This window comes from Dunckerocampus dactyliophorus, chromosome 2 (genome assembly GCF_027744805.1).
Source record: "Dunckerocampus dactyliophorus isolate RoL2022-P2 chromosome 2, RoL_Ddac_1.1, whole genome shotgun sequence".
Classification (NCBI taxonomy): Eukaryota; Metazoa; Chordata; class Actinopteri; order Syngnathiformes; family Syngnathidae; genus Dunckerocampus; species Dunckerocampus dactyliophorus.
In genome coordinates, this window is record NC_072820.1 from 16,527,080 (window position 1) to 16,552,508 (window position 25,429).

The window sequence follows — 25,429 nt, forward strand, 5'->3', positions numbered from 1 at the left end:
CCTCTAGACATAAAATAACACCCATATAGTTACCTTTACATTTGTATTACCCAATTTAGTAGATATAGTCAGAGAAAATAAGCCATTTAAGACATAAACCTTGTGTTATTATGTTATTATTGTGCCTGTTGTGACATCATTTAAACCTGCCACAAAGGCTTGTTGTTCCACCGATCAAGTTCTTTATTGTTTATTTTTATTATAGACACCTACTGACCGATGTAGAATACTACATTCACAATTTGAATGAGTCTTCTTAATTCCTTGTATTTGTATGTTACTTCATTTAGCCATTTTTATGCTTGAAAATGCGTAATCTAGGCAAAAAAAATATGTAAAATTTGCGTAGTCAATTTTTTTCTACTAATAAGGTGTATTCCACAACATAAAAAGGCATGATTTATTAATTCATGTTTGAAAAAAACGTGATAGAACCACGATGTGGCGAGGGACGACTGTACTTTCGGATAGTCTAGAGAAGTTTCAGATTTTTTATCTACTGAAACTGACTCAACACACAGCCATTGTTGACTAAAAAGCTGGCAATACATGTGAGTAACAAGATAATTATGTCTACAGTCAAGCAAGGTGCCGTTAGTGACATGATCACGGGCTGCATGAGTGCTGCCAGCACTGGGAAGCTGCAGTTATTGGCAGTTCTTGACACTTGATGGTCAATACTACACGTAGGCGACATCTTCTGCATACCAATGTACTGTATTATAATTGCTTCAAGATGTGATTAATCAAAAAACTGATTCCACACAATTGACCAAATGAATGCATCATTTTTATAATAAACATTCAGCAGTCTTATGACTTTACAAACAAGCAAGAAAAATGTTTGTTGATGGCCTTGTTGAGCGCTAAAAGAAATGTCGTCATAGAAGTATCTGCACGAGATGATGTGAGATTTATGGGCCTTCTACAAACTTGTGAATTGTTTGTCTGGAACTGCTTTCAAGCCCATTGGATAGTTTAAGAAAAAAAATTGCAACATCAGAAAAAACAATTAATTCTCCTCGCCATTTCTTGGTCATATTACGAATGTGGAAAGTGTAACTATTTGGGGGTTTATATTTGGATTACAGAATGGAAACCCTTGTTGTAGAACTTTGAATGATCTGCAGCAAGGCAGCAAAATAACATAAGAAGCCCAAAACCACAAACGATAGCTCAGGCCAAAACATCTTCAGGGCACTAAAACTGATGAGATCTGATCCCTTATTTTGTCGTGACATGAATGGAGTCCAAAACCAGCTAGAGACAGTCGGTTTTGAGCTGGCAGCAACTGGAATTCAAGGACATTTTTCCGTCGAAACATGAAGATTAGAATCCAGAGACAGTAAGTACTGCTGCGTAAACCATCGACAGACTCAACCCCACAAGGGCAACTTTTGACTCTCTTACACCACACTGCAGCATCCCAGCCCCCACCCTTAAACGGCGCTCTCATTGCATTCATCTCTGGGGGTTATCCACTCACCAGACACCCATCCATGTCAGAGGCAGAGGCCTACGAGCACAATCACACATCCACAAGGGTAGCACAAACACACTCACCACACAGAGCTGCTCTTGCCACCTACTTGTATTACATAACATCATGCTACTGCCTACCCGTCCACCAGCTGAGCTCAGCCAATGATGGGAGACGCATCACCAGAGCCACAAAAAAAAACTGTAACAAATCCGCATCTACACCTCTCCACAAGGAATCCTCGTTTCATATAAGCAAGGGTTTCTACACTAAATGACCCACGTCTCTCCCAACATAGAAAACAGAGATTTCAGGCACAGCGTGAGAATGTGAGAGGTGGAAGCCAAAAGGATTTCTTTTCAAAGTGGACTACTAGTCGTGCCCAAGCTCTCGCTCGCCAACCCACTGAAAGTAGGGTCCTATTTACTAAAAGCGCCGCTGGCATGAGGAGAGACCACAGGAAGATTGGTTTTATCATGTAAAAGAGACAGAATGCGGCTTTAAATGCGCCTGGACCTACATTAGCGGCCAATTTGTTTTAGGCCAGAGCCAGACTTGGTGCCAGATTCTGACACAACAAAAAGACACTTTTTGTGGAATGAAAGCCTCTTGGAGCCAAATATGTGAAAAGCCACAATTTAGTAGTGCAAATATCTTCACAGACTCTCAATGTTAGTAACGTGAGCCATCACTTGATTACAATGTATTTTCATACTGCTACTGACACAAAACATAATGATACCGAAGTCTATTTCACAGAATATCTATGATTATTCTGAACTCCTCTTTCCACATCAGTGTCCTATTATGTAAGGTTGCTTGTTATGCAAAATAGACTTTTTAATGATGTTCCAACAATAACGTGTGTCTTCCTAAGAGCACCAAACATGAGATAAAACTAAACAAAAAAAAAAATCTATCATCACTTTTGAGAGAAGAGGCGCTCTCAAAAGTTTAGAAATAAATATGAAACCACCTCTGGCCCGCCTGTAGCCAGATGAGCCCGCCCAGTGTATACGCCCACCACTTTATGGAGGAAGAAAAAATAAAAAGCAGGCTTCACTACACATATTTTTTAAAAAGCCCAAAACGCTGCCAACAGTCAGCTACGGGCGTGGGAGCTGTACATTTTATCGTTTTGTTTCTCTCCAGCGAATAGCTTAACCTAGCATAATGTTGCTGTTAAGATGTGAGTGTAACATTAGCGCTGTAGCTCACATAGCTATGCTGGTGTTGCGAACGTTTGTGTCCTCCTGTCCCACTTTATGTCAAAATTGTGATATATGGCATCTGTGACATGGACAAACACAGCTCATTAGCATTAAAGCTACAGCCACACAAAATGGCATGTTCCCAGTAGGGTTTACTAAAAGCACTTTTAAACCGTTTGTCCAACACACTTACACCAATACAATATTATGGGACCTCTGAGACTCATTAAAAATGTGAAAAAAGAAGAATATAAAGGCCTAGCTCATCATCCCCTATCTGATGTCAGTTTATCTTGTGGAGACAGCAAACTAGTTGAGGCTGTGTTAACAGCAAGTAGTAGCACTCCATTTTGCTTCAACTGCTTCAAGGCACAATTAATTGATTATTATGCCCACTTTTGTACTTGTTAATGGTCCTGTACATTACAGCAAGAGAATGCCACTCCACACACAGGGCCCGAGTCATGCCATATTGTGCTATCACTGTTCCAGTGCAGTACTTGCTTGAATTCTTCCTCATGGGCAAACCAAAAACTGAGAAAGCGCATCATCTGAGAATAGCATCAAACTGCTGAACGGGAGCCCTTTTCATGGCCGAGTCCTCAGCGAGGAGAAGCTCATCCAAAAACAGGGGCTATTAGAAACAGCATGAACACAGCCCTGAGCAACTCCTCTCAATGGTCCTTGCAAAGTCTGTTCACCCAGAGGAGCATTCAGCCTCATTTACAACACAGCATCACATAAGCGACACTAGCATTTTTTTTTTTCAAAGGAGCAAATGTTGCTCAGCAAATACCCCATGCTTCAGAGTCTTTGCAGCTCGTACCGCAACGCAGCAAGCTTTCCATATGTTCACACACACGCATTCTGATGGCTAACTTACAAATAGATTTTAAGTAACATGTGAATGTTATTCATGTAAGCACAGGGAAAATCCCCAAACACACAAATTAGTTTTAGGATTAATGTTTATGATAAATATCACAGCTTTGTCGTCACTTGGTCATAAGCATCCTCTTTTATTAGCACACATTTGAACAGCATCACCACTATAACAAGATCAACAAATCCAGATCCTGTTTTTAATCACCTTAAGCTATTATTATAAGGGGAACATGTTTGTACATTGTAGAAATCACAGTTGAGCACCTCCCAAGTGTCATCTATTGGTGGAAAAGTCACGTACGGGTAAACATTCAGTCACTGTGTGCCAGAGAAGCTCAATTTCAGCGCTGATGTTCCAAACTATTAAGAGGCCGCTCTGTTTTAGTAGTTCCAACCCAAACGGAAGAGCGGCTGCAGTCCTTGAGGGGCCGTAGAACACACAGTTCACATACCCCGCCACATGACAAATCCTGGGTCACGGCCAGTGGGATTCAGCTGTGGAACAACTTTAGGTTAGGTTATTCCATTAAAAAAAAGAACAGGAAACAGGGGTATAAACAGCAAAGGGGGTCCTGTTACACTTCCTCTCTAGTGATTCCCAGAGAATAAAACATCTCTTCGCATCAAGCCCTCCGTGGAGTAAACAAACACATGTGACCAAAATGTCTCCAAGTTTAGCAGCACAACTCATAAGAAGAGCCGACATTTGAAGTTATTGACATGGAAAAAAAAAAAAGCACAGAAAGCAATGTGTGCATGTTGTCTGAGAAAGCCCCTATGATAGGCAGCAAACAGAAGGCCAGAAAGCATGTCAGGACACCAGCAAAACAGTGACATTGCCAAAAGGAATGTAGGACCTGGGTGATAAGATGCATGTTAAACATGTTGTAGTCGCATAAGGGCTCACATCTGAAAAAAACGCAAAGCTAACCAAAAATGAAAGCTCATGAATGCCCTTGAAGAGATGAAGAAATAAATCAGTGACTTGTCCCTAAGCTATTAAATGAATTACGTTGAATTTCCACAGCCCTGCATCCTTTAAATAGTCTGCGTTCTCTCAGTGACACAGTTCTCTAAGAGCAGCAGTAACTGGCTTCTCGGTTATAACAAGCATGCATATAAACAGGTCACACTTTCCCTACATTTTTCTTTTCAGACAAGAAAAGCCCATGAATTGTCAAAAGAAAATGGGCGACCCAATCCAGATCACTGCTTTTCTAAACGTTCTTTGCAGCAAAACCCTCTTTCGTCCCTTGCAGTCATGTCCAAAAAATGTTTGTATGCATTTGTTTATATAAGTCATCTTTCCTCCAGTTGTATAAACACTATATAATATAGCTAAGTAGAAGTAAAATACAGTAAAAAATTTTCAAAGAGAATAACGCAGAGAAAGGATAAAAATGTCTAATTTATTGGCAAGCAAGGGTGACATTTTGTCAAAAGATGCACTCATATTGTGCTGCCTGTGCTATTATTTTCTGACAAATTCAGCACATGGTGGCGCTCTTATTAATCCCAAAAGTTTGACCCTCGTTAGTCACCCACCTACAGTGGCAACTTCAAGTCCAACACAATTCGTTCCAGAACTATAACGGTTTTTATTATAAAATACTTGTCGAGACGCAGTTTTGAGTAACATTTATCATTCTTAATCGTCATGCAAGTATAAAGACAAGGTAATCAATGTATAACAACACTGAATAAATCTAAAATAAAGTAACCCATTCACAAAGAAGAGAAAGCAGCTTGGCTGGCCCGTGATCATTCTTATGTTGGTCATTAGCCGTTCTCCCTTCAGCTACGTGCTATACAGTATGTTCACATGACTACAGTGGTACCTCGGTTTTCATTATTAATTTGTTCCAAAAGGTTAGACGAAAAACAAAACATACAAAAACAGAGGCAATTTTTCCCCACAGGAAATAATGAATTAGGGTTGGGCGATATTTTAAAAATATCAATATTTACTTTAAGTACGAAACCAAAACCAACCATATCGTTTATATTGATAGACTGGATTTGAGCTGTATCTCCCTCATACCTGCATGCAGGAGGAGGGAGGAGGAGCGGAGCAGAAGCCCAACGGCTGCAGTCGTCCTGTTGCGTTCCTCGTGAAAGGAAAAGCAAAGTGGTGTGCTATTATAAAGAGGTGTCCTATCACATTGCTAAGATATGGTCCCCTTTGCAACAGTGGAAAGAACAGCTTTAAAAACCTGCTGAAAACGATGGACTCGCGATGTCCAGCAAGCTTTGCAGTCACAAGTATTTAGCACGACAAGCTCTACCACAAATGTACAAGGAAGTTAGACAGACAGTTGCTAAGCCTGATGCAGTTGACAGGTTGGTGTCCCTGGGACAAAATAAGGACATGCTTGTGTCTTCTAAAAATCTTTACCTAAAAAATACTGCTGTTCAATTTAAAGTATTTTTGAGTTGCTGACATTTTAAAATTTCCTCTTAAACTGGGCACTCCTTCATATTTTGTTCTTTTGTTATTAGCTGAGGATTTCAGCATAGCTAAATGTTTGTTATAAAGATTATATTTGACTTTTTGTATATTTATTTCAAAAAGAGAATGGCCTGCTTTATTTTAGAGGCTTTTTTTAAGATACGATTTTTTTTATGTGCATCGTGCACGACGCTTTCAAATTTCAAAAAACATCCTCATGTTCAGTATTTATTTCAAGAAAACAACTTGACACGCATATTTGGCTTTGATTTTGTCTAAACTCACTATGCTTAAATAATATTGGGATATGTATCGTATATGGATATTCAATCTAAATACATCAGGATATGAGGTTTGGTCCATATCACCCATCCCTAATGGAAATCTAATGACTCTGTTCTAGACTTCCAAAAATATTTAAAAATAATTTTCTAGAGAATGTGTATAATTACAGGCACAAAACAATGTGAAATCATTATAAATGACAAATGGATGGAACTTATCGTTGATGTGGACTTTGAGATTGAATTCAATAGTGTTGCTCAACTGCTTTATCAAATTGCTGGTACTCGCAAATTGTTATTTACTTTGTAGTCGCACTAAAAAAAATGCACAGACAATGAGTCAGCAACGTATAGGGTGCTTTGTTTGAGCACTCGACTTCATGGAACAATACTGTACAGGGCTTACGGACACATTTGCTACGTGCTGTACTATATATGAAAACCAAGGCAAAATTTTGACAACCATTTTAAATGAAAACCAAATCCTACAATAACTGGGTGTACGAAAACCAAGGTTTAACTGTGTTTAGCCCCTTTTCCACCAGATGTTCACATTTTAAAGTTCAGGGTAGTATATTCAAATCAGGCGTCAGGGGGAGTGGTATATTTCTACATAAATTCAATGTAAATAAACAGCATCTCAGCTTTTGTGATATAGGTGTAAATGTATATTGAACTTTGCTCTTTTCTTCTTTTTTTAAATTTTCCAAATATTTCAACTTTCTTCTTAAATCTTCGTAAACTTTTTTCCGTAATATTATGACGTTATTCCCATAATATTTTGACTTTATTCCCATATTATAACTTATTACCTATAACTTCCCCCTACTAATTTTCCAAAAATGTATTTTTTGTTTCTCATATTATGACTTAAAAATAATAATGCATCTAAAATGACATTTTTCCTCATTAATATTCTTGTAAAACTGTGACTTTTTTCTTCTTCGAATACAACTTTTTTCTCTTAATATTTTCACATTATTCTCATAAAATTACAGCTGTTTTTCAATTTCTGCTGCTGTTTTTTTATATAATTTTCTAACAATGTCAGCTTCTTGTAATTTTTTTCCTCGTAATTATTACATTATTTCTACAATATTTTGACTTTATCCTCACAATATAACTTTTTCCGCAACCAAAATTTCTATACAAAAAAAAAATTAGAACTTTTTTTGCTGTTTTGTTTGTTTCTCATAATTTTACCACAAAAAACACATCTTTTTCAACTCTAGGCTACTAAAATGACATGTTCTCATTAGTTTAGAACTTTTTGAAAATGCTCTGTTAAATTAAACTTCCCACATTGTCCAATTGTCCAAGAATGTGCCGCAGGCCAATAAAAAGACAGCCGCGGGACGCAAATGGCCCTCAGTCCACACCTTGGACACCCCTGCCCTGGAGAAACTTTTTTTACCCAGGTAGATTTTAGTGGAATCACAGGGGGGTATTTCAAACTACCAGGATAAATAAGAAAGTTCCTCATAAAGTTCCTGCGGTGAAAAAGGGGCTTTTGTTTGCGTAAGCTAAGCTAACCCTTGTACTCCTCAACAACTGCATACAAAACGGTGAAAATTTGTAAAAAAAAAAAAATAAAAAATTTTAAAAAAATTTTTAAAAAACCTGCACACTTCCGTGTCGCCTGTGCTATTATTTTTCTACAAATACATTGAATTGACTTAAATTTCTCATACAGATCAATGCACCCTACAAAACACCCATTCGAATCAGCACACAATTTGGTACACACCTTTAGGGAAGCACAAGCATGTGTCTGTAAAACTGGAGCAAGATTGATTAAAAAACATGGCCGCCATCTAGCAAAACCTTTGAGGACATCTGTATTATTGCCAGCATGTCTGACTGTGGGAAAGGGGTAGTGGTTCTTTAAGAGTTGGGACACCATGGAAAGATTCCGGTCAGAGAATCATTTAATCATCTTTATTATGTAGGTGGATGGGCTCTTTAGAAATGTGTGTTAGTCCATTGAAATTGGGTTTGTCCAAAGGAGTGGATTTGTCCAAGTAGCTGTGTGTCCAAAGGCTTGTATGTGTGTGTCCAAAGGCTTGTATGTGTGTGGTCTAAACAATAGGAAAACATGAAATTACAACAATGCCAAATAAAGCAGCCAAATAGCACTCACATGACACAAATAAGGGCATGCACAGTCCACATATCAAGTCATGCTAAGAGATGATGACGAACATGCTAGTCAGTGAGCCAGCTAGCAAACAACCACAAGCACATGGCTCAGAAGTGTACCCCAATCACACCACATCCAACAAACTAGCTTTCATTTAGCTTCCTACACAGCATCAATCATGCAACAACAAACACTCCTAATGCAGAAAAGAATCATCAAACTCACCTTATTGAGTCATACAACGCACACCAAGGATGGACACTTCATACCCCACATGGGAAGCAAGTTCATACTAGCAAACTGCTACCAGTGCTCAGCTAGTTCCTTTTGTAAGAAGGTTGCATTCAAGTGCATCTCGTACCTCCCAGGAACAAGTTGCTGCTGCATTCATGGACACTTGGACATCACAGAAAAGGCTACAAATGTTCTACTTATAACAGACATCAAAGTTACACAAATAGACTTTCAGACACTTACGAAGAATGTCATCTGTCATATGTCATTTACAGTCATGACAAAAAATATATACGGGTATATAAAATGAGAACCACGCCATGTTAGATTTCCAAAGACACCCTGTCCTCAGATAACCACGTCTACTCTAAGGAAACTTCATTCTTCACCGTGGTAGTCTGTCCTGTCCTACCTAACCTGGATGAGGGCGGAATCTTCCCACAGCTTGTCACGGGACTGCTGGCAGGATGAAGGGACTTGGAGGCATATGCGACTTTCCATCTGTTGCTCACTCACTGCTATCCAAACCCCTTCCCCAGTCACTAGCCATCTGCTTCCAGCCCTACCCCACTGGCAGGAAACATGAGTACTTCCAACATAGAATATGGATGATGCACACTTCTGAAAAGAAATTTAATTGAGCATCTCAAGTATTACTAAACATAATGATAAACACCAGACGATAATATAACCTTAGATAAAGAGCAGTTTACATGTTGTTTGTTCTTGGGCACTGCTTATGTAACAATTGCACTAAATGCATCTGCTATACCTAGCGCACCAAAATCCAAAGATATTATTGCACCTTACCGTTAATGAGGGATATTTGGCACTATTCTGCCACTGACCACTCCTGTATCAGGATAAAAGGTATTTTGTGAAAATCGATATATTGAGAATAAAAACATACTTATGAGGTGTCATGTCAAATGCTGCGAAAGTCCTACAATTTGGAGTTCAAGCAAAATTTACTAGAAAAATATGCCCCAAAAGTCAGGCAAGTAGTGATTCATTCCAGCAATGCATATATGCCACTAGGTAGATACTTTATTGATCTCCAAGAGAAATTCCACTTGGTGACACTAATGCTCTGCCGACCTTCCCTGTTCCCGAGTGAGTCATTGTACTTTAAATTTGTTTTATTTCGTTATTTTTAATACCGTAATGAACTTCTCCTTATACTTACTCGTATTACAGTCAGGAATGTGAAAACATTACTTAAAACATTGCCTATACAATTAATAAAGATGCGGTTCTTAACACTGAGTTGGGCCTCTTTAAGAATCCAGCTGAAGCTATTGACCCCCTCTCCAAGAAATAATGTACTTTATTTATTGAGCTTTTACTGCCTATGGTCAAAAATAAACACACCAATACTCAATTTTAATCAAGCCACTCATTTATGCAAAGGTTCCTTTAATAATAGTATTCTATCACACTTACACTATGTGGCTTCATCTCATAGCACAAAGAGAATTACTTTATAAATCATAACTTGATACGCCAGTCTCTTTTTCCAATTCACAACATCTAATCCTTAATTCATTGTCTCTTTTGTGGCAGATGACATTTATTTTTCTCTCCAGAAAACAGATGAAAGTGCTAAATAAGCCCTGCTGCATGCTTGGAACAAGTAAGTGATAAGGAAGTGATTGAAAGCCAGCTGAGTGCAATATGACACCTCAGCTGAATTAAACATTAGAATGGAGCTATTCAACACTGTCCATTAACACAGTCGGAATGACAGAACACAAACAAGACTCTACTTTTCGCTCCAAAGACTTTAGAAGTATATATTTTAAATGTTCCTTTAATTGAAAAAAAAAACCTATAACCAGCTCCATCCGGCTCCTCCACATTCAAAACCCACCAAAAAATAAGCTGGCTGTCATTGCCAGTGAGAGAGTCTTTGTTCGGCAGCACAATGGAGGACATTCTGCCGTGGAGGATAGCATCACACTCAATGAGCCAAAGCTTCGGCAGGGAGAGGACAGCATGTCAGAAAGGCACTCCACCATTCAGACCTCCAGGGCCCTCAGTCCAAGGCTGTGTTTACAGCTCACCAAGTCAGCTCATCTCCGCTGACCTGTGGTCAGCAGTCCGACCAGTGCGATCATGAATGCTCCAGAGGAGAAAAATTGTCAAAGCTAATCACAAAACACTTTTGTTTATTTATGAGAATGTGGAATATGTAAACCCTGCTTATCTGGTGTGCATCTGTCAAAGAGGGTGTCTGTTTGACTCCTGAGAATAAATGTGTGACGTAACTGTGCCATTCGAGGTGTGTTTTTCCAGCAGAGCTCTCGAGGATTAAACATTAAACAAACGCTTGATAGGGGCTGCAGTGAGAAGGTGGCTTCAGATGCTGTCGCAGATCTGAAAATATATCCCACTTGATCAAAAAAAAATCAAAAAGAAGATTGTAATTCATCAATCCCCATTCGGGCAGCTAACACGGGAGCTTCATAAGCATTCCGGGTCCTCGGATTAATCTGTGTTTCCTCACATCAGTGAGCCCGACTGAACGCGTGACAGTGGTGCTGCAGACCTCTGAGTCACATGAGATGCATTAATTAAAGCTCTTCCTGCTTTCAGTTGCTGGATCAATGTTTTGTCAAACATAGAGCAGCTAAATGTCTGTCATATGAGAGTGTTGTGTGTTTTGATTTTAACAAATATTCGGGCGGTACTGTAGAGAAATCAAAACAAGCTAAAGAAGACAAACCTAAAACAGACCCAGAGTTGCGACGAGCTGTGTACATCATAGCATTAGCTGCATTCATATTTTAAAAGGGCAAAATAAAGAATCATATTTTCTGCTTAATTTCAGACCTGGTGAGGGACTCATGAAATAACAGGCACAAAATCAGCAGGGGGCCGCACAGTGCACAAGTGGCTAGCATGTTGGCTTCAGAGTCAGGGAATTGAGGGTTTGAATCTGCGTTTGGGCATCTCTGCGTAGCGTTTGCATTTTCTCCGGATAATTGAAGACTGTAAATTGTCCATAGGCATGAAAGTGAGTATGAATGGTTGTTTGTCATACATGTGCCCTGCAATTGGCTGCCGACCAGTCCATGGTGTACCTCATCTATCACCCTATCTTGGCTGGGATAGGCTCCAGCTCACCCATGATCCTCATGAGGACAAGCAATATAGGAAATGGATGAATGTAAATCAATAATAACCACTACTTACAGCGAAGAGCAAATGTACAGTATTCCCTCCCTCTATCGCGGTTCACCTTTCACGGGCTCGCTGTTTCGCAAATTTTTTAGTGCAATTTTAGAGCTTTTTTCACAGCGTATGAACGCTGTTACAGGCCGAGTCTGGCCCTTTAAGAGGAATTGCATTGTGGGAAGTTGAGTTTTGTAGTTCTGTGCCTTAGCAGGAGGCAGCGGTGTCTCTCTATCCTCTTGCTTCTGTCTCCACCGCCCATTGTTTTCTGTGTCCTGATTGGCTGTAGACCACAGTCAATCAATCTCCTTCATGCCGTCTCCTGTTGTGGTCATGGCTACCAAACTAGCTACGTAACCTTGTGAGTTGCTTTCTTAACCACTAATACTGTAAACAATACAAGAAACAGAAGAAGCTAACCGTCAGTAAATACGACGACGGGAGCAATACAAAATCGCTACAGCCGAACAGCGCCAGGGCGATGCCGAGGCACGGTCAGTGTTGCTTGATAATTTATTGTATCGTGTAGTGTAGTGAAGAACGTTAACATGTTACTTTTAATATTCCCTGTGAATGTTTTGGTTAGCTGGCCACTCCTGGGAAGGTTCACCGCTATTCCATGTTTTCGCCATTTGTGGATAATGGCTCTCACTGTGTTTCGCTGGAGTCCCACAGCTTTAGAAATGGCTTTATAATATTTTCCAGACCGATAGCTCTCAAAAACTTTCTTTCTCATTTGTTCCTGAATTTCTTTAGATCTCGGCATAACGTCTAGCTTTTCAGGATCTTCTGGTCTACTTCACTTTTTCAGGCAGATCCTATTTAACTTTATTTAATTTTTTCGTCTTTACAGTGTTTCCAACACTTGTTTAACATACATAATAATAATAAATCATAATAATTTGAATTAATAAAATTAATAATAATAAACAAAAATACATAAAAAAAATATTTTTCCTTCCTTACAGTGCTACTAATGTTACTAACAAGCAACATTATTATTATTATTACATATTATTCAGTATGGATAATTCAATATTAACAAAATAACATGCAAGCGTGGGTACGACCACACATGGCATCATTCATTACCATTCCATTAATCCATGAATTCCCTTTCCTGAATTGATTTTTTTTTTTTATTTTAAAATGGTTATTTTTTCATGACCATAAGGAACAACAGGAATGTGATTTAAAAGTTATTATATTATATGGCTATTTAACTGGCAGTATTTACACAATGCAATATTTATTTCAGTAATGGCATTGATCATACATTTGACAAACTGTAATCTAAATCATCATCATCACTGACTTAACATTAATTCAACTAATCACCCAGAGAAACAAATTAGCTTAACCAAAAATTGTGTGGGAGTCCAACACAATATGCACTTAAGTCTTGTCCCCTGTTCTCTTTATTTGCAACAACCAGTGATACAAATCAACATTTATATGACACATACCTGTCTTTGTTTTTGGGGAACTTGAAAAATGACAAATTTGGTCTTCTGGACCGTCTATTAGAGCAATTAATGGCTGAGCAGTGTGTCGAGGAGATGTTTTCAATGCAATCTTTCCCGGTTCTGCTCACCATCATGGCAGCCAAACCCATGCAGGGCATAATACGGAAGTGGATGCTGAGTGGGCGGTCACGTTTTAACCCCAGTATGCTTGTGCGCCGTGAAGCGTTCAGGTGCACTCCTAATTGTGAGTGTTAGGCGCCTATTTTTTTTTTCATTTTTATTCATGTACCCCCATGACAACTGGTGTACCTCTTGGGATGCGCATATCCCACTTTGGGATCCTAGGCTGTATAGTATACACTAACTGAGCTACTTCATCAATGTTAGCTTTACAAATTAATATACAGAAAGAGACACGGCCGCCGGGTATCAACTGACCTTTCAAAATCTTTTACGGTTACTAATCCATATTCACAGATACAGTTTTGAAATCTAATGAGCCCATTGTGAAGACCTTCTTTGCCAGAAGTTGCTTCGACATTTTCCTACCACAGATGGCCAATAGTGATGAATGTAAACTTGGTTCATCAAATAAAAACTTAAGACATACGAACTTTGCCTATTATAACTGCCACCTTAACAGAGGTTTTCACTGAAAATGTATTGACTGGTCCCTAATTTGGATATGTGTCCGCAAACTGGCATTATTCACTGTTTTTTTTCCAAGATGGAATGATAATACAATGTGATTTTGCGACTTTCTCTCATAAATGCTGAAACATATACCTCTTCTATAATAAATCTTATACTGTAAGAGGTGTTAAAAGGTTCAACAATGTCTTTTAACTTAACTAATTCGATCCCAGCCATTTTTCAAAAGACAATCCCTTCAGTACTAGCCATTTCAGACGATTTTGACTGACCTTTCAAAGCACACAGAATATTGTGTTCGATGGCTATATACAGTAACCTACCACAAGAAAGATTAGACTCCCGTCTTTCATCAGAAAAAAAAGTCTGTTTCTACATTTTTTCCTTTTTTTCAGTAATCAGCAGGAGAAAATAGGTAATAGGCATGAACGATTCGGTTCACTACATCGATGCATCGATTTATATTCCTACAATTCAACTGCATCGATCTGGGTTCTCAAGTTTTCAGTCAGGACAAAATCTACTGTATATTGATTGATGATTAACCTTGGTTAATCTGAAACGCGTTGTTTGAATTACTCAAGTAATCGATTTGGCCCTAAACTGACCAAATCGAAATGAACCAAACACAAACACTACATGGTTTGGTCCACAACATATCAAAAAAGAGGCAAAGATGTCGCTAACTTCCTGTCAAAGCTGATGTGTGTAAATATTTGGTTTGGCCTAAAACACAATATATTCAATATTACAGATATCACCTTCATGGATAACTAAGGAAATTTAAAAAGTATTCACATTCGAGAGGCTGAAATCTGAGGATATTTATATTTTTAAATTAAAAGAACGATTAATCGAATACCAAAATAGTTGTCAATTAATTGGATAATTGATTAACTATCAAATCAATGATTAATTGTTGCAGCTCTACACAGATAATATTGACGAAGTACAGGGACTTTGGAAATCCAATAACAATCGTTACCTTTCATGTCCACCTCCACCACACTCATTAATTAGTGCGGAAAACACCTATAACGTGTTCTGTTTTGCTTCTAAAACACAACAGCTGCAAAGCAAGAAAGTAGGCTATAGTTGTTGTACCAAACCTCTTACTCACTTGCTGTGAATAAATCGTTAAGTAAATTATGTATTTTCACCTTAAAAATCACGTGGTATCCAAACCATCACAATTTGTTATCACTGACATGAACGTTTTGTGAGTGCACGATTTTATTTGCCACTATTTTTCATGAATTTAACTTTTGACTTTATGATATGGTGGTGATTTTGAGTGCACATCAACTTTAAATCTTGACTCCCTTGACAGGTTTTTAGTCAGCTCGGTGAATGTGTTATATGACTGACTTGCATTAAAATATGTTCAAGTCATATCTACAATGACCCCAGTGTGAATCTAACTTCTTCACCCTTTAACTTAGTGATCGTGATTGACTGCAGCTTAGAGTGTCACTTTGGCAGCATAAGAGGATGTTTGACACTAGGTTTGGATCATGTTTGAGGTTCATCAATGCCACTAATTGATGTCACTTAGGTCTTCATTAGACAGTAAACTAGTTGGGACTGAATAAAAAGTGTGTCTGCTGGTTGCAGCCAAGTAGTGCAAGTAGTGCACTCTATTTCACCACATTCTTGATGATCAATTAACAGATTCATCTATAATTATACCCATCCCTAATTCTGTTTGCAGATGAAACATCCTTCACAGGGTCTCTTTGGCAACTCACTAAAGAGAAAAGCTGAGGCATCAAAACACCAGCAAGAGAGCTTTGAGGTATGCCTCACTCTGCCGCCCTTATTGCTATTTGAGCACACAATATCCCAGTGTGAAGGCCTATTAGTCATGTCTTAAAAATCCCCAGTGCCACTCTGAAGCGGAAAGTGGGTTCAGGTGATTGCCCTTGCTCCAACACTGCGCTGTCAGTCGGCAAGAATGTCATCCATAGATTTCGCAGCTTTGGAAAAAGGCAGCTAGAAGGGACTGCGCCAATAATACATAACAAACGACGCTCTAGAAAATACACTGAAAAACGCACGAGTTAGTGTTCTGGAAAAACTGCTGTTGAGGAAGTGAAAAAAGTAATTTGGAGGTAAAACTTGCACACAATTCACATTCTTAGAAAGTGCTTGCTGTTAGCAACGGTCCAATTGGGAGCAGAACTCAAGTTCATAGGAACATAAATCAGGGAATACAATCAAGGATCCAATAGAACCAAAAACAAAAGAACAGTCAAAAAACAGAACCTATTATTGGAAACCAGCAGCTAACAGCTGACATTTTACACATTATTTTTGTACATTTTCATGCTTTAATTGTATTCCCTGATTGTTGGTTGGTTTTTATTGTTGTGTCTGTAAGGTGTCCTTGAGCACCCTGAAAGTTGCAAAACAAAACAGTTACTTATACACTATAACATTTGTATCAGCATTTGAACAAAATATATCAGTCTACCTCTTTGGCTCAAAAGCTACAATACCAAATAGGTAATTACACAACCGGGACAGTGGATATCTGGTTGCATTCATTAGCTTGATCATCTGAGCCTAACCATTGAGGTTCACAAAGACCTTTGTTTCCCTTTTAGCTTGGCTCTAAGGTCAACAGCAAATGTATGAAGGTTGAAGGCGTTATATAAGCGTGGAAAGAGACTTCTGTGTCCGTTCAGAGGTGCGATCGTTCCGTATCCCTCGGCCAAACACTTCAAAAGAACAGAGTTTCTGCTGCATCATCAACGCTAGCATACCAAAGATGCACATCAGCATTTAATTAAGACACTGCAGCCTCTCTCTATACCAACTGGACACAAAATCAATACTGTTATACAGTGACATGACTTCTACACCTGAACCGCTGCACACACAAGGGCGAAAATTAATTAATTAAAGCAATCCAATTAATTAAATAGCAAAGTTCAGCTCCATAAGTTGGACTGACTGCGATTGGCTGGGGACCAGTCCAGGGTGTACCCCGTTGGGATAGGCTCCAGCATACCGCCGTCCCTTGTAAGGATAAGCGCATTGAAAATGGATGGATGGATGGAAGTCGGACTGACTGACTGAAATTTGTCATACATCTCAATGCACTCTGCAAAACACCCGCTCTAACCTTATGATGTTAGAGGAAAACTTTGCCCATCATCCACAATCCTTGTTTTAGACACGTGTCTCTTTTCTGTCCGTTTTAAATATTGAAGAACTGCTAGTACAAGACAGCTAACAATGCACGTGATGGCGTTCACCCATTCAGCCCTCTATGAAAACACCTCCATGAGCATTTTATCGTTTTATATACAGGTACATGCTGTGACCATGTGGTAGCAGGCACATTCATGATAACACGTAATACTTACAGTATTTTGGTTATTTTAAGCATTACCAGAGATTCCTTCCTGTGCGTATTGATTTCGCAGAGCTAATAGCAACGAACGCTACTTCTGTCAACAATAGTAGCATAGAAAGAGCAACACTATGTGATTCTCGTAGCGTTAGCATGTAGCACTAATGCTAAAAGCTTACAGTAATTGACAAAATAAAACCAAAATGAAACAGTCACTTACAATGCCTGCTTTCATTGGGATGCTAACTGTTGAGATGGCTGTTTCTTTCAGCACAACACTTGTGCTATCCATTGAGCTAGTACAGTGGTCACCAACCACGCCTCACGCCTCGCGTAACAAACACGCGTTAGTTATGTTTGCTGTCAGCTAATGATTTGCCAAAGTTTAGCTACTCACGTTAGCTTTCTTTGGATGTATACCTATCATAACAACAGCATTACTGAAAATTGTTGGTTGCTTCTCTGGGACTGCTTTTGTGTGTGTACGCGCTACAGACATGTACAGTAATCTATCAAATCAGTAATTTGCTTGTTTTGAACCACAAAACAGAATTATTTATGAATTAACATATTATTGAAAAACCGTGATAGAGTGAAGCCGCAAAACCAGAACCGCAAAGTGGTGAGCAACGACTGTACATGAATACCAGACAGACATGAGTGACCAGTCATCTCATTCACGTCAAACGACAATTGACGGCAATGTTTATACAGTTTAATTTGTAATTGTAAAAAATATATCCACTTTTTTTTGTTCAATCTATTCTTTTAAACCACTATTGGTAACATAGGCTAGTCGGGTTGAAGAAAAAAATAATATTGAGCCGGTGGCATACAGAGAAGTAAATCTAACCAAGACGCAAAACAGTTCAGCCAAATCATTGTCCGCAAAATAAATGGTACCTTTCGGTTGGGTTTAATTTACCAAGTGTCACGTAATCATGACAAATTTGTTTTAGGATCCTTGCTCTCGGTGCTGCAGATTGCATTTTCAGCCACTTATCAAGCAACTTTGATTAGTTATGAAAACTCAAGACTTTCACGCTGAATCATCTCGGACCACTTAGTACTCCCACACCATATTTCTGCACTGCCATTTTGCTCACTTCCTGACCATGTCATTCTTGTACATTATGATGAATTATTATACAAGCTTGTTTCATTTGCAGCAGTTTCATGACATACAAGTAAAAAGAGCGCGAGAGAGAGAGTGAAGCCAACATGTCTTCAGTATTTAGAAAATGCATCCTGATTACTAATAATCACTGCGAAGTGAATAACGCATCATCAAATGAAGGTCTTATTGATAAACAAAACCGCAGGGAGACCTTTGAATGGCGGGAATTCATTTTGTGAAGGCTGCAATTTCTATTCATTCTTTCTTCAATGTTTTTCAACTAAATACATGAGCCACTGGTTGGTTTCTTAGCAACAGACTCTGAAATGATGTGAGATTGAAGAGAGAAAAAGATCTGCAGTTCTTCTGTGCAGGTGACGGCAAGTCAGACAACAACGTCTCTTCAAAAGGGCCATTAAGGCATCGAAAAAAGACAATCAACCAAAAGCTAATGCACAAAACTACCTGTTAATCCTTCTGTCACGTGGTGTATGCCTGCATGTATGGTGAGGAATATCAATTAAGTATTTTTTGTCAGAGAGGCAGCAGAGGTGAGGAAACAAGTGGTAAATTCACTACAATCAACTATCATGACAGTGTGTTACTGTTTAGAGGTAAATTCACTCATTAACTGTTGGTCTTTACATAAACAATAGGCTTCAGACTTAGCATGCAGCGCTTAAGATTTTGATTTGTATGCAAAAGTTGCTGCACGCATAAAAATGAATCGAGTGCAGCCACAGGTCTAGGGACTTTGAGCGAGTGAATATTACCACTGAAGTTCCATCTATCCGGAAATGGCCTTGACATTGTTTTCCAGACCAATAAGATTTCTGATTTTAAAATAACCAACCAATGATGCATATAAATAATTACAGAAGTAGCCTAATGAAGTGATTTTTGTCAGCATATCCCAACATATCCCCGAAGTGTTTGCTTTATGCATGCTTTCAGAAGCTTACATGATGCAAACAAAATGGCAAATCTGAGCAAGTACATTGACAATTCCTCTGTAAACAATTGCATATGTTGGTGTAGTTTAATACTTAACCATAAGGAACTCTAAACCAAACTAGCAGACCTCCCATCCTCCAGTCGGTAGGGATGGGAATTGATATGACTTTTACGATTACGATTCTGCTTAACGATTCGTTTCTTTATCAATGCTCATTTGGAAAAAGAAGAACAAACAGGTCAATCAGCATCAACTTTGTTTAATTTGGAAGTAACATGACCTTACAAACCCAACATGTAGGTGTTAAGAGGCCCACAGCCGAGGGCTACTCGATGAGCTGCCAGGGGGGTCCCCAGGAAAAAATTTTGTTTTGTAAATAAATAATTATTCTTCTGTAGAAATCAATGAAATACATGAATTATTCTGTGGCAATTACAAAACAATGGCTTTGAATGTGTAGAAAGGCGTTATATAAATCCAATCCATTACCATTATTAGTACTACATGGGATGTCTAAAGTGTGGCCCACAGTTTGTTTTTTTAATTGGCACTCTGTAGAAATAAAAATATAGTCAGCCCTCGCCACATCGCGGTTTGAATTTCGCAGCTTTACTCGATCACGTTTTTTCAAGAATATATTATTAATGAACCACTCTGTTTTGCGGTTGAATATGACCTATAATCATAAAAAAAAAATGCCTATATAAGAAAATTGAACGTATTGCTTGTCTAAATTAAGCCTTTTCAAGCATAAAAAACCACTAAATAAACTAAAATACAAATAAGTAATAAGTAACTGTTCAATTTGGAAAAAACAGCCACATGTGACTCGCTGATGCTGTGAACACCAAGGTACAGTAGGTTGGGTTGCAAGGCGTGCCTAAAGCACTTAATGTGCACTTCCAATAATGCCTTGCACACTGCCACTTCCATATTACTGTATTATCATTCATCGTAGCCATGCCATAGTTCACATTCTTGGTTGGCTTCTGGCTGCCTGTTCTCATGCCACACCTTTTCTCACCCCTGCTGTACACTGACTACTCTAGTATTGTCCCTTGAGAAGACATACTATTTGCTAAAATTCGAGGGGTGTACTCGCTAGGGCTGTCTTTGACTAAGGATTTCCATAGTTGAATTTAATTCATTAGAGTATGTCCATATGTGACTAATAGTCAAATATTGTTTTTTTTTTGTTTGATTTTTTTTAAGTGTACCGCTAATGGCAATCCCTACAAATAAACAGATCGCATTTGCAACTTTTTCCTCCTCAAAGAAAAAGGCTAAAACACTCAGATAAACAAATAACATGGTAGGTGTGCAGCATCAGTACCTTTATTTATTTAGTGACACAGAACAGAAAGCAGCTGAGGCACAGTCCTTTGCCTTTAGTCTTGCCGGTTTCGGCCGCTGTTCTATCTGCCCGAAGTGTGTGGCGGTCAACTAGCTCAATAGCATTGTCCAGTACTCCACTGTTTAGTCTTGTCTCATTGAAAATTATGACGTTGCAGTGCAAAAGTCTCTTACTGTTGATGATATAAAGTCATAACTCGACCATTTTATTCACTAAAGACCGCACATTAGGAAAATGCTCGGTAAGGAGAGTCTGTGGTGTTAGCTTGAACTTAGCTTGTATTATTCCGCTCCGTTTACATTCTCAGAGCCACCTGCGAGCACTTCCACCCATCTGAGTGGTGTCTGTAGACTCTGGTACTCTTGAGATCTCAGGGACGAGTCGAAGATTGGTGATAAAAATGTTAACGCTGCAAAATCCAATATCCAAAAGCGCTTGCCGAGTGTAAGATGTTAAACCAGACCCAATATGAGCAAAATAATAACTACAAAACTGCAAATCTGGAAGAGACACTGGGCTTCGCTGTGTGTACGCGCTGTCATCTTGATTAAGTACAGGTCTTCTGTTAAAACACACACATCATTAACACAAATGAGGCTGAATTTGTATTAAAATAGGCTATTTATTACAAAAAAAGAGACATTTTATGTAAAAATGTACGCTTAGCAGCAGTGATGGACACCCCCATGTCAGAATAATACAATCTTGTTCACATGACATTTTCATATGATTCCACCGCGGAATTGATAGTCGAATCAGACACCTCGAATCCAATCGGCGAATATTCTCAGACATCCCCAGTACTCACTTTTGTGAGATACTATATATGCACCTCCATCCATCCATCCATTTTCTATGCTGGTTATCAAGGGTCACAGGGGTATGCTGGAGCCTATCCCAACTGACTTCAGGCATGAGGCGGGGTACACCCTGAACTGGTCGCCAGCCAATCGCTGGGCACATACAGTATATACTAAACAAAACATATAGACAAAAAACCATTCACACTCACATTCATGCCTATGGACAATTTAGAGTCACCAATTAACCTAACATGCATGTTTTTGGAATGTGGGAGGAAACCAGAGTACCTGGAGAAAAGCCACGCACGCACGCACGGGCAGAACATGCAAACTCCACACAGAGATGCCCAAGCGGAGATTCGAACCCAGATCTTCCTGACTGTGTGGCCAACATGCTAAACACTCGGACTCAGTGCGGCTCTATATGCATGTTTTTTTTTTGTTTTGTTTTTTACAGAGGAATTAGGAAAAATGCCCACACTAGTTCCACACCCCAAATGAATGCCAACAATTTAAACGACTCAATAGAAGTACAATTACGGACGCCAACATACAGTTTGTAGTTTGTTTCCACATAGCAGTTCTTACTTTACAGTCACCATCATTCTTCACTGTGCAGACAGTAACATCAACCCAGATAAACCATCCAAGAGAGACCATAACAAGCCCATGACATACATGGTGGGATTTCTACTCTACATTATGTTTTGCTGTCTATCAGTTTGTGTGTTGGGGGGTGCGTGCGTGTGTGTGTGTGTGTGTGTTTGAGCCATAAGTTTCATGTGACATTCAGACAGCTTCATTGACAAGCATTCAAATCAAGGAAACAATCTTTGCAAGGGGGTCACACTATTATCTTTTGGAGTGCAATGCATTCGTGGTTCATTGTGGCAAAGGGAGCGTACGGAGACAACAAAGTATGATTGTTGACTGCGTGTTGGGCCCACAGCAACACCCCCACCTAAACTAAACCGTCAATGAATGAAGCACTGAAAGCAGAACATGGTTCCCTTGTCTGCACACTCACCTTCAATGGAGATCACATGCTCTCGGATCTGGTTCTGCAGGGCCAGGTCGTCGATGCGCTCGATCAGGTCGTAGATGGCGTAAATGTTGGGATGGACCGACTCGAACCGGTGTATCTCAGCCCGGATGGCAGCAGAGTTGGACAGAACAAACTGCGAGCCAGCTGGGCCGGACTGTGTCGCTTGCCCGGAGACAGTCCCCGAGCCGAACTGACCGGCCCCGGAGCTTGCAGACGATCCGGATCCGAACTGAGACGGGATGGACTGGGGAACCGGCACGGGCACCGGGGCCGGGACCGTTCCCGCGGTGGGCATGGCTGGCTGGGACTGCGGCGAGATACCGGACACTGGGACGCTGGATTGGTAATTCATTTTTCAGCTTTTCTTTTTGTGAAGGAGGGGGGTCGACCTACGAGACTTTCTTGTATGTTAGCAACAAAACAAAAATGTGCACACTACAATTTGCGTTGTCGACGAACAAAAGACGTCCGCGCGGGTTGTGGTGTTGTGGACAACGCTGGCTGGAGAAGCATCAATAGTTGCTCGCCGATTGCAACAAAACGCCACGATTCTTGCTCATATTCAAACTTGGTGCATACTCCGTTCTTTGGCCAGATGTACCAGATGGGCCCCCTTTTTCTTCTCGTTCCCCGACAGCCGACCACTTGGACGCGACACTCCTCGGTGGGCTGTACCGCTTTTTTGGGCCGAAGCCGCTTCCCTAGCAGGAGACAATGGGCTCGGCTTGTGCACGGCGCCCGGGTCTACTGCCTTCAATGGTAGCCTTCAATTTGGAAGTATTGTTGAGTCCTCCTCTGGCCAAGTGGTCCCTGCCCAGTACCCTCCTCCGCATGCCCAAACGTCACTATCACGTCATTGTACTTGAGATGGGGGAGGGTGTGATTTCATTCGGGTGGTGGGAGGGACAAGAGGTGGGGCTGAGAGGGGCTGATGCACATTGTCCTACCTGGCGGTTATGTAGCTGCAGCAAAAGGCAAATTTTGACACACTATAGAGCTTCTAATTCTGTCATTATTGTAAAATTGTAATAAAAAATGTTTCCAGATAGAAGCTTTTCTTCTTGGTTGTTGAATGACATATAACATGAGACTGGCAAATACGCCACCTAGAGGCTGGGAGTAAAATAGGCAGGACATCTTTTTTGAGACCAGGGGGGTTATTTTGCATTAGAACAATCAACCACACACCACCAAACACTCAATGAGTGCATCGAGTTGGATCATGGCACCTGCCAGTTTCTGTTTGTCAGCATGTTGGCAGTAATATAATGTTGCAGAAGCATTTATTACATACCATGACTTTTTACATCCTGGGTAATGTTCATAATGTAGGTGTGACCTCATTATTATTGCTAATCAGAAAATAAAATACAGAGAACAGTCATATGTGGAGGCTTGCAGTACTTACTTACATCCTGAAGGGGTGCGCGTGTGCATGAGCTGGAAGGTGCTTGTTACTGCCGTCCTTCCATAGAGAGGAAAAGCCAGCTTTTTTTGTTTTTTTGTTTTACTTTGACAGCAGCAGCACCAGCTGGTGAGCAGCAAGACAAATGCAAGATAATATACATAACATACAGTACATCTAAAAATAAGTGTAAGACCACAAATGTTTTGAAGTTAATAAAAAATAAATAAATGTGACTTAGTAATATGTGAAAACAATTTGAAAAATGTTTAACCCAAGCGAATTATTCCCTTCTTTATTTTCGTCTTTGTCTTATCAACCTAATGAGCAACCTATATTTAAAAAAAAAATTAACTCCAAAGGAGTCAGTGCCTCACCAGCCAGGAACCCCACCACGGCAGAGTGGTTAGGAATCACTGGTTAATGATAAGACTCTTTACATTTTGAAAAAAATGTGTTTAGATGGACAAATGTAGTAACTCACCAACCTGAAGGAATGCTATTATTTATTTATGTATGTATTTTTGATTGCAATATAATCTGTAGGGAAATAGCGATGCTATTACATGTTGTTAAGATGTGTGATGTGTATTCATTTTAGTTGTTCTATTACATAATAATTATTTCTGTCATTGATTATCTCACTTAAATGTGCATTTTCATGTAAACTGATATCGTACAATTTATTTTATGTTTGTCTGCTTTTTATGTGGACCTTCAGAAGATAGTTGTATTACGGTTACGACTAAGTAGCTGAATAGGAAAACACATGTTCTGGCTACAACCCTAAAGACTGTTAAGATACACTTGGTCACAATTGTTGGTATCCTTACGCCAAAAAAGAAAACAGAAATCCAACAATCCTTGCATGCATACTTAGGCAGATTTGACATGTCTAAGAAAGAGCTTGCGTTAAGGAATCTCTATTGAGCTGATGGGTCACAATAGGCCTTTTATTTAGTAAACAGTCACAGCAACAGAGGCCCCTGCTGGCATGAACTTGTATTACACCAACAGCTGCGTCAAACATAGGCCAACTGAGACAACTGTTATTGAATTCCTCAAAAGCTATGCAGAAATAGATCAGCCATTGAAGCACTGTAAAAAAAAAAAACGTTCTGAAATGTACCATAACAGATAAATATACACATTTTTACGTTGTGATCCTCACATTGTGATAGTAATCTCAGTCTTTTTTTTATTGAGCTTTCAATTTAGACCATCATATTTAGAGTTATTTCACGAGTATTCCAGCAAAAGAATATATAAAGAATACTGTCTTAAACAAACACACTCCTTTTTCTACAACAATGAGCCAATTGTGCCATCTTGCAGCATCAAGTTTGGATATTTCCAGCGCTCTGCCGCCACCTGCTGAAACAAATATGGAATGTCCCCTTACAAATTGTGCCTGCAAA

At 39.4% G+C, this 25,429-nt stretch overlaps 1 protein-coding gene across 1 annotated transcript in view; it reads right to left on the reverse strand.

The window, feature by feature from the left end:
• The window catches only part of agap3 (ArfGAP with GTPase domain, ankyrin repeat and PH domain 3), a 179,842-nt gene extending 156,397 nt beyond the window's left edge, over window positions 1-23,445 (reverse strand). Inside the window, exon 1 of the mRNA XM_054763781.1 lies at window positions 22,589-23,445. Coding sequence (XP_054619756.1) covers window positions 22,589-22,958 — 370 coding nt within the window. The 5' untranslated portion in view covers window positions 22,959-23,445. The remainder of the gene's footprint in view (window positions 1-22,588) is intronic.
• Window positions 23,446-25,429: the final 1,984 nt, after the last annotated feature.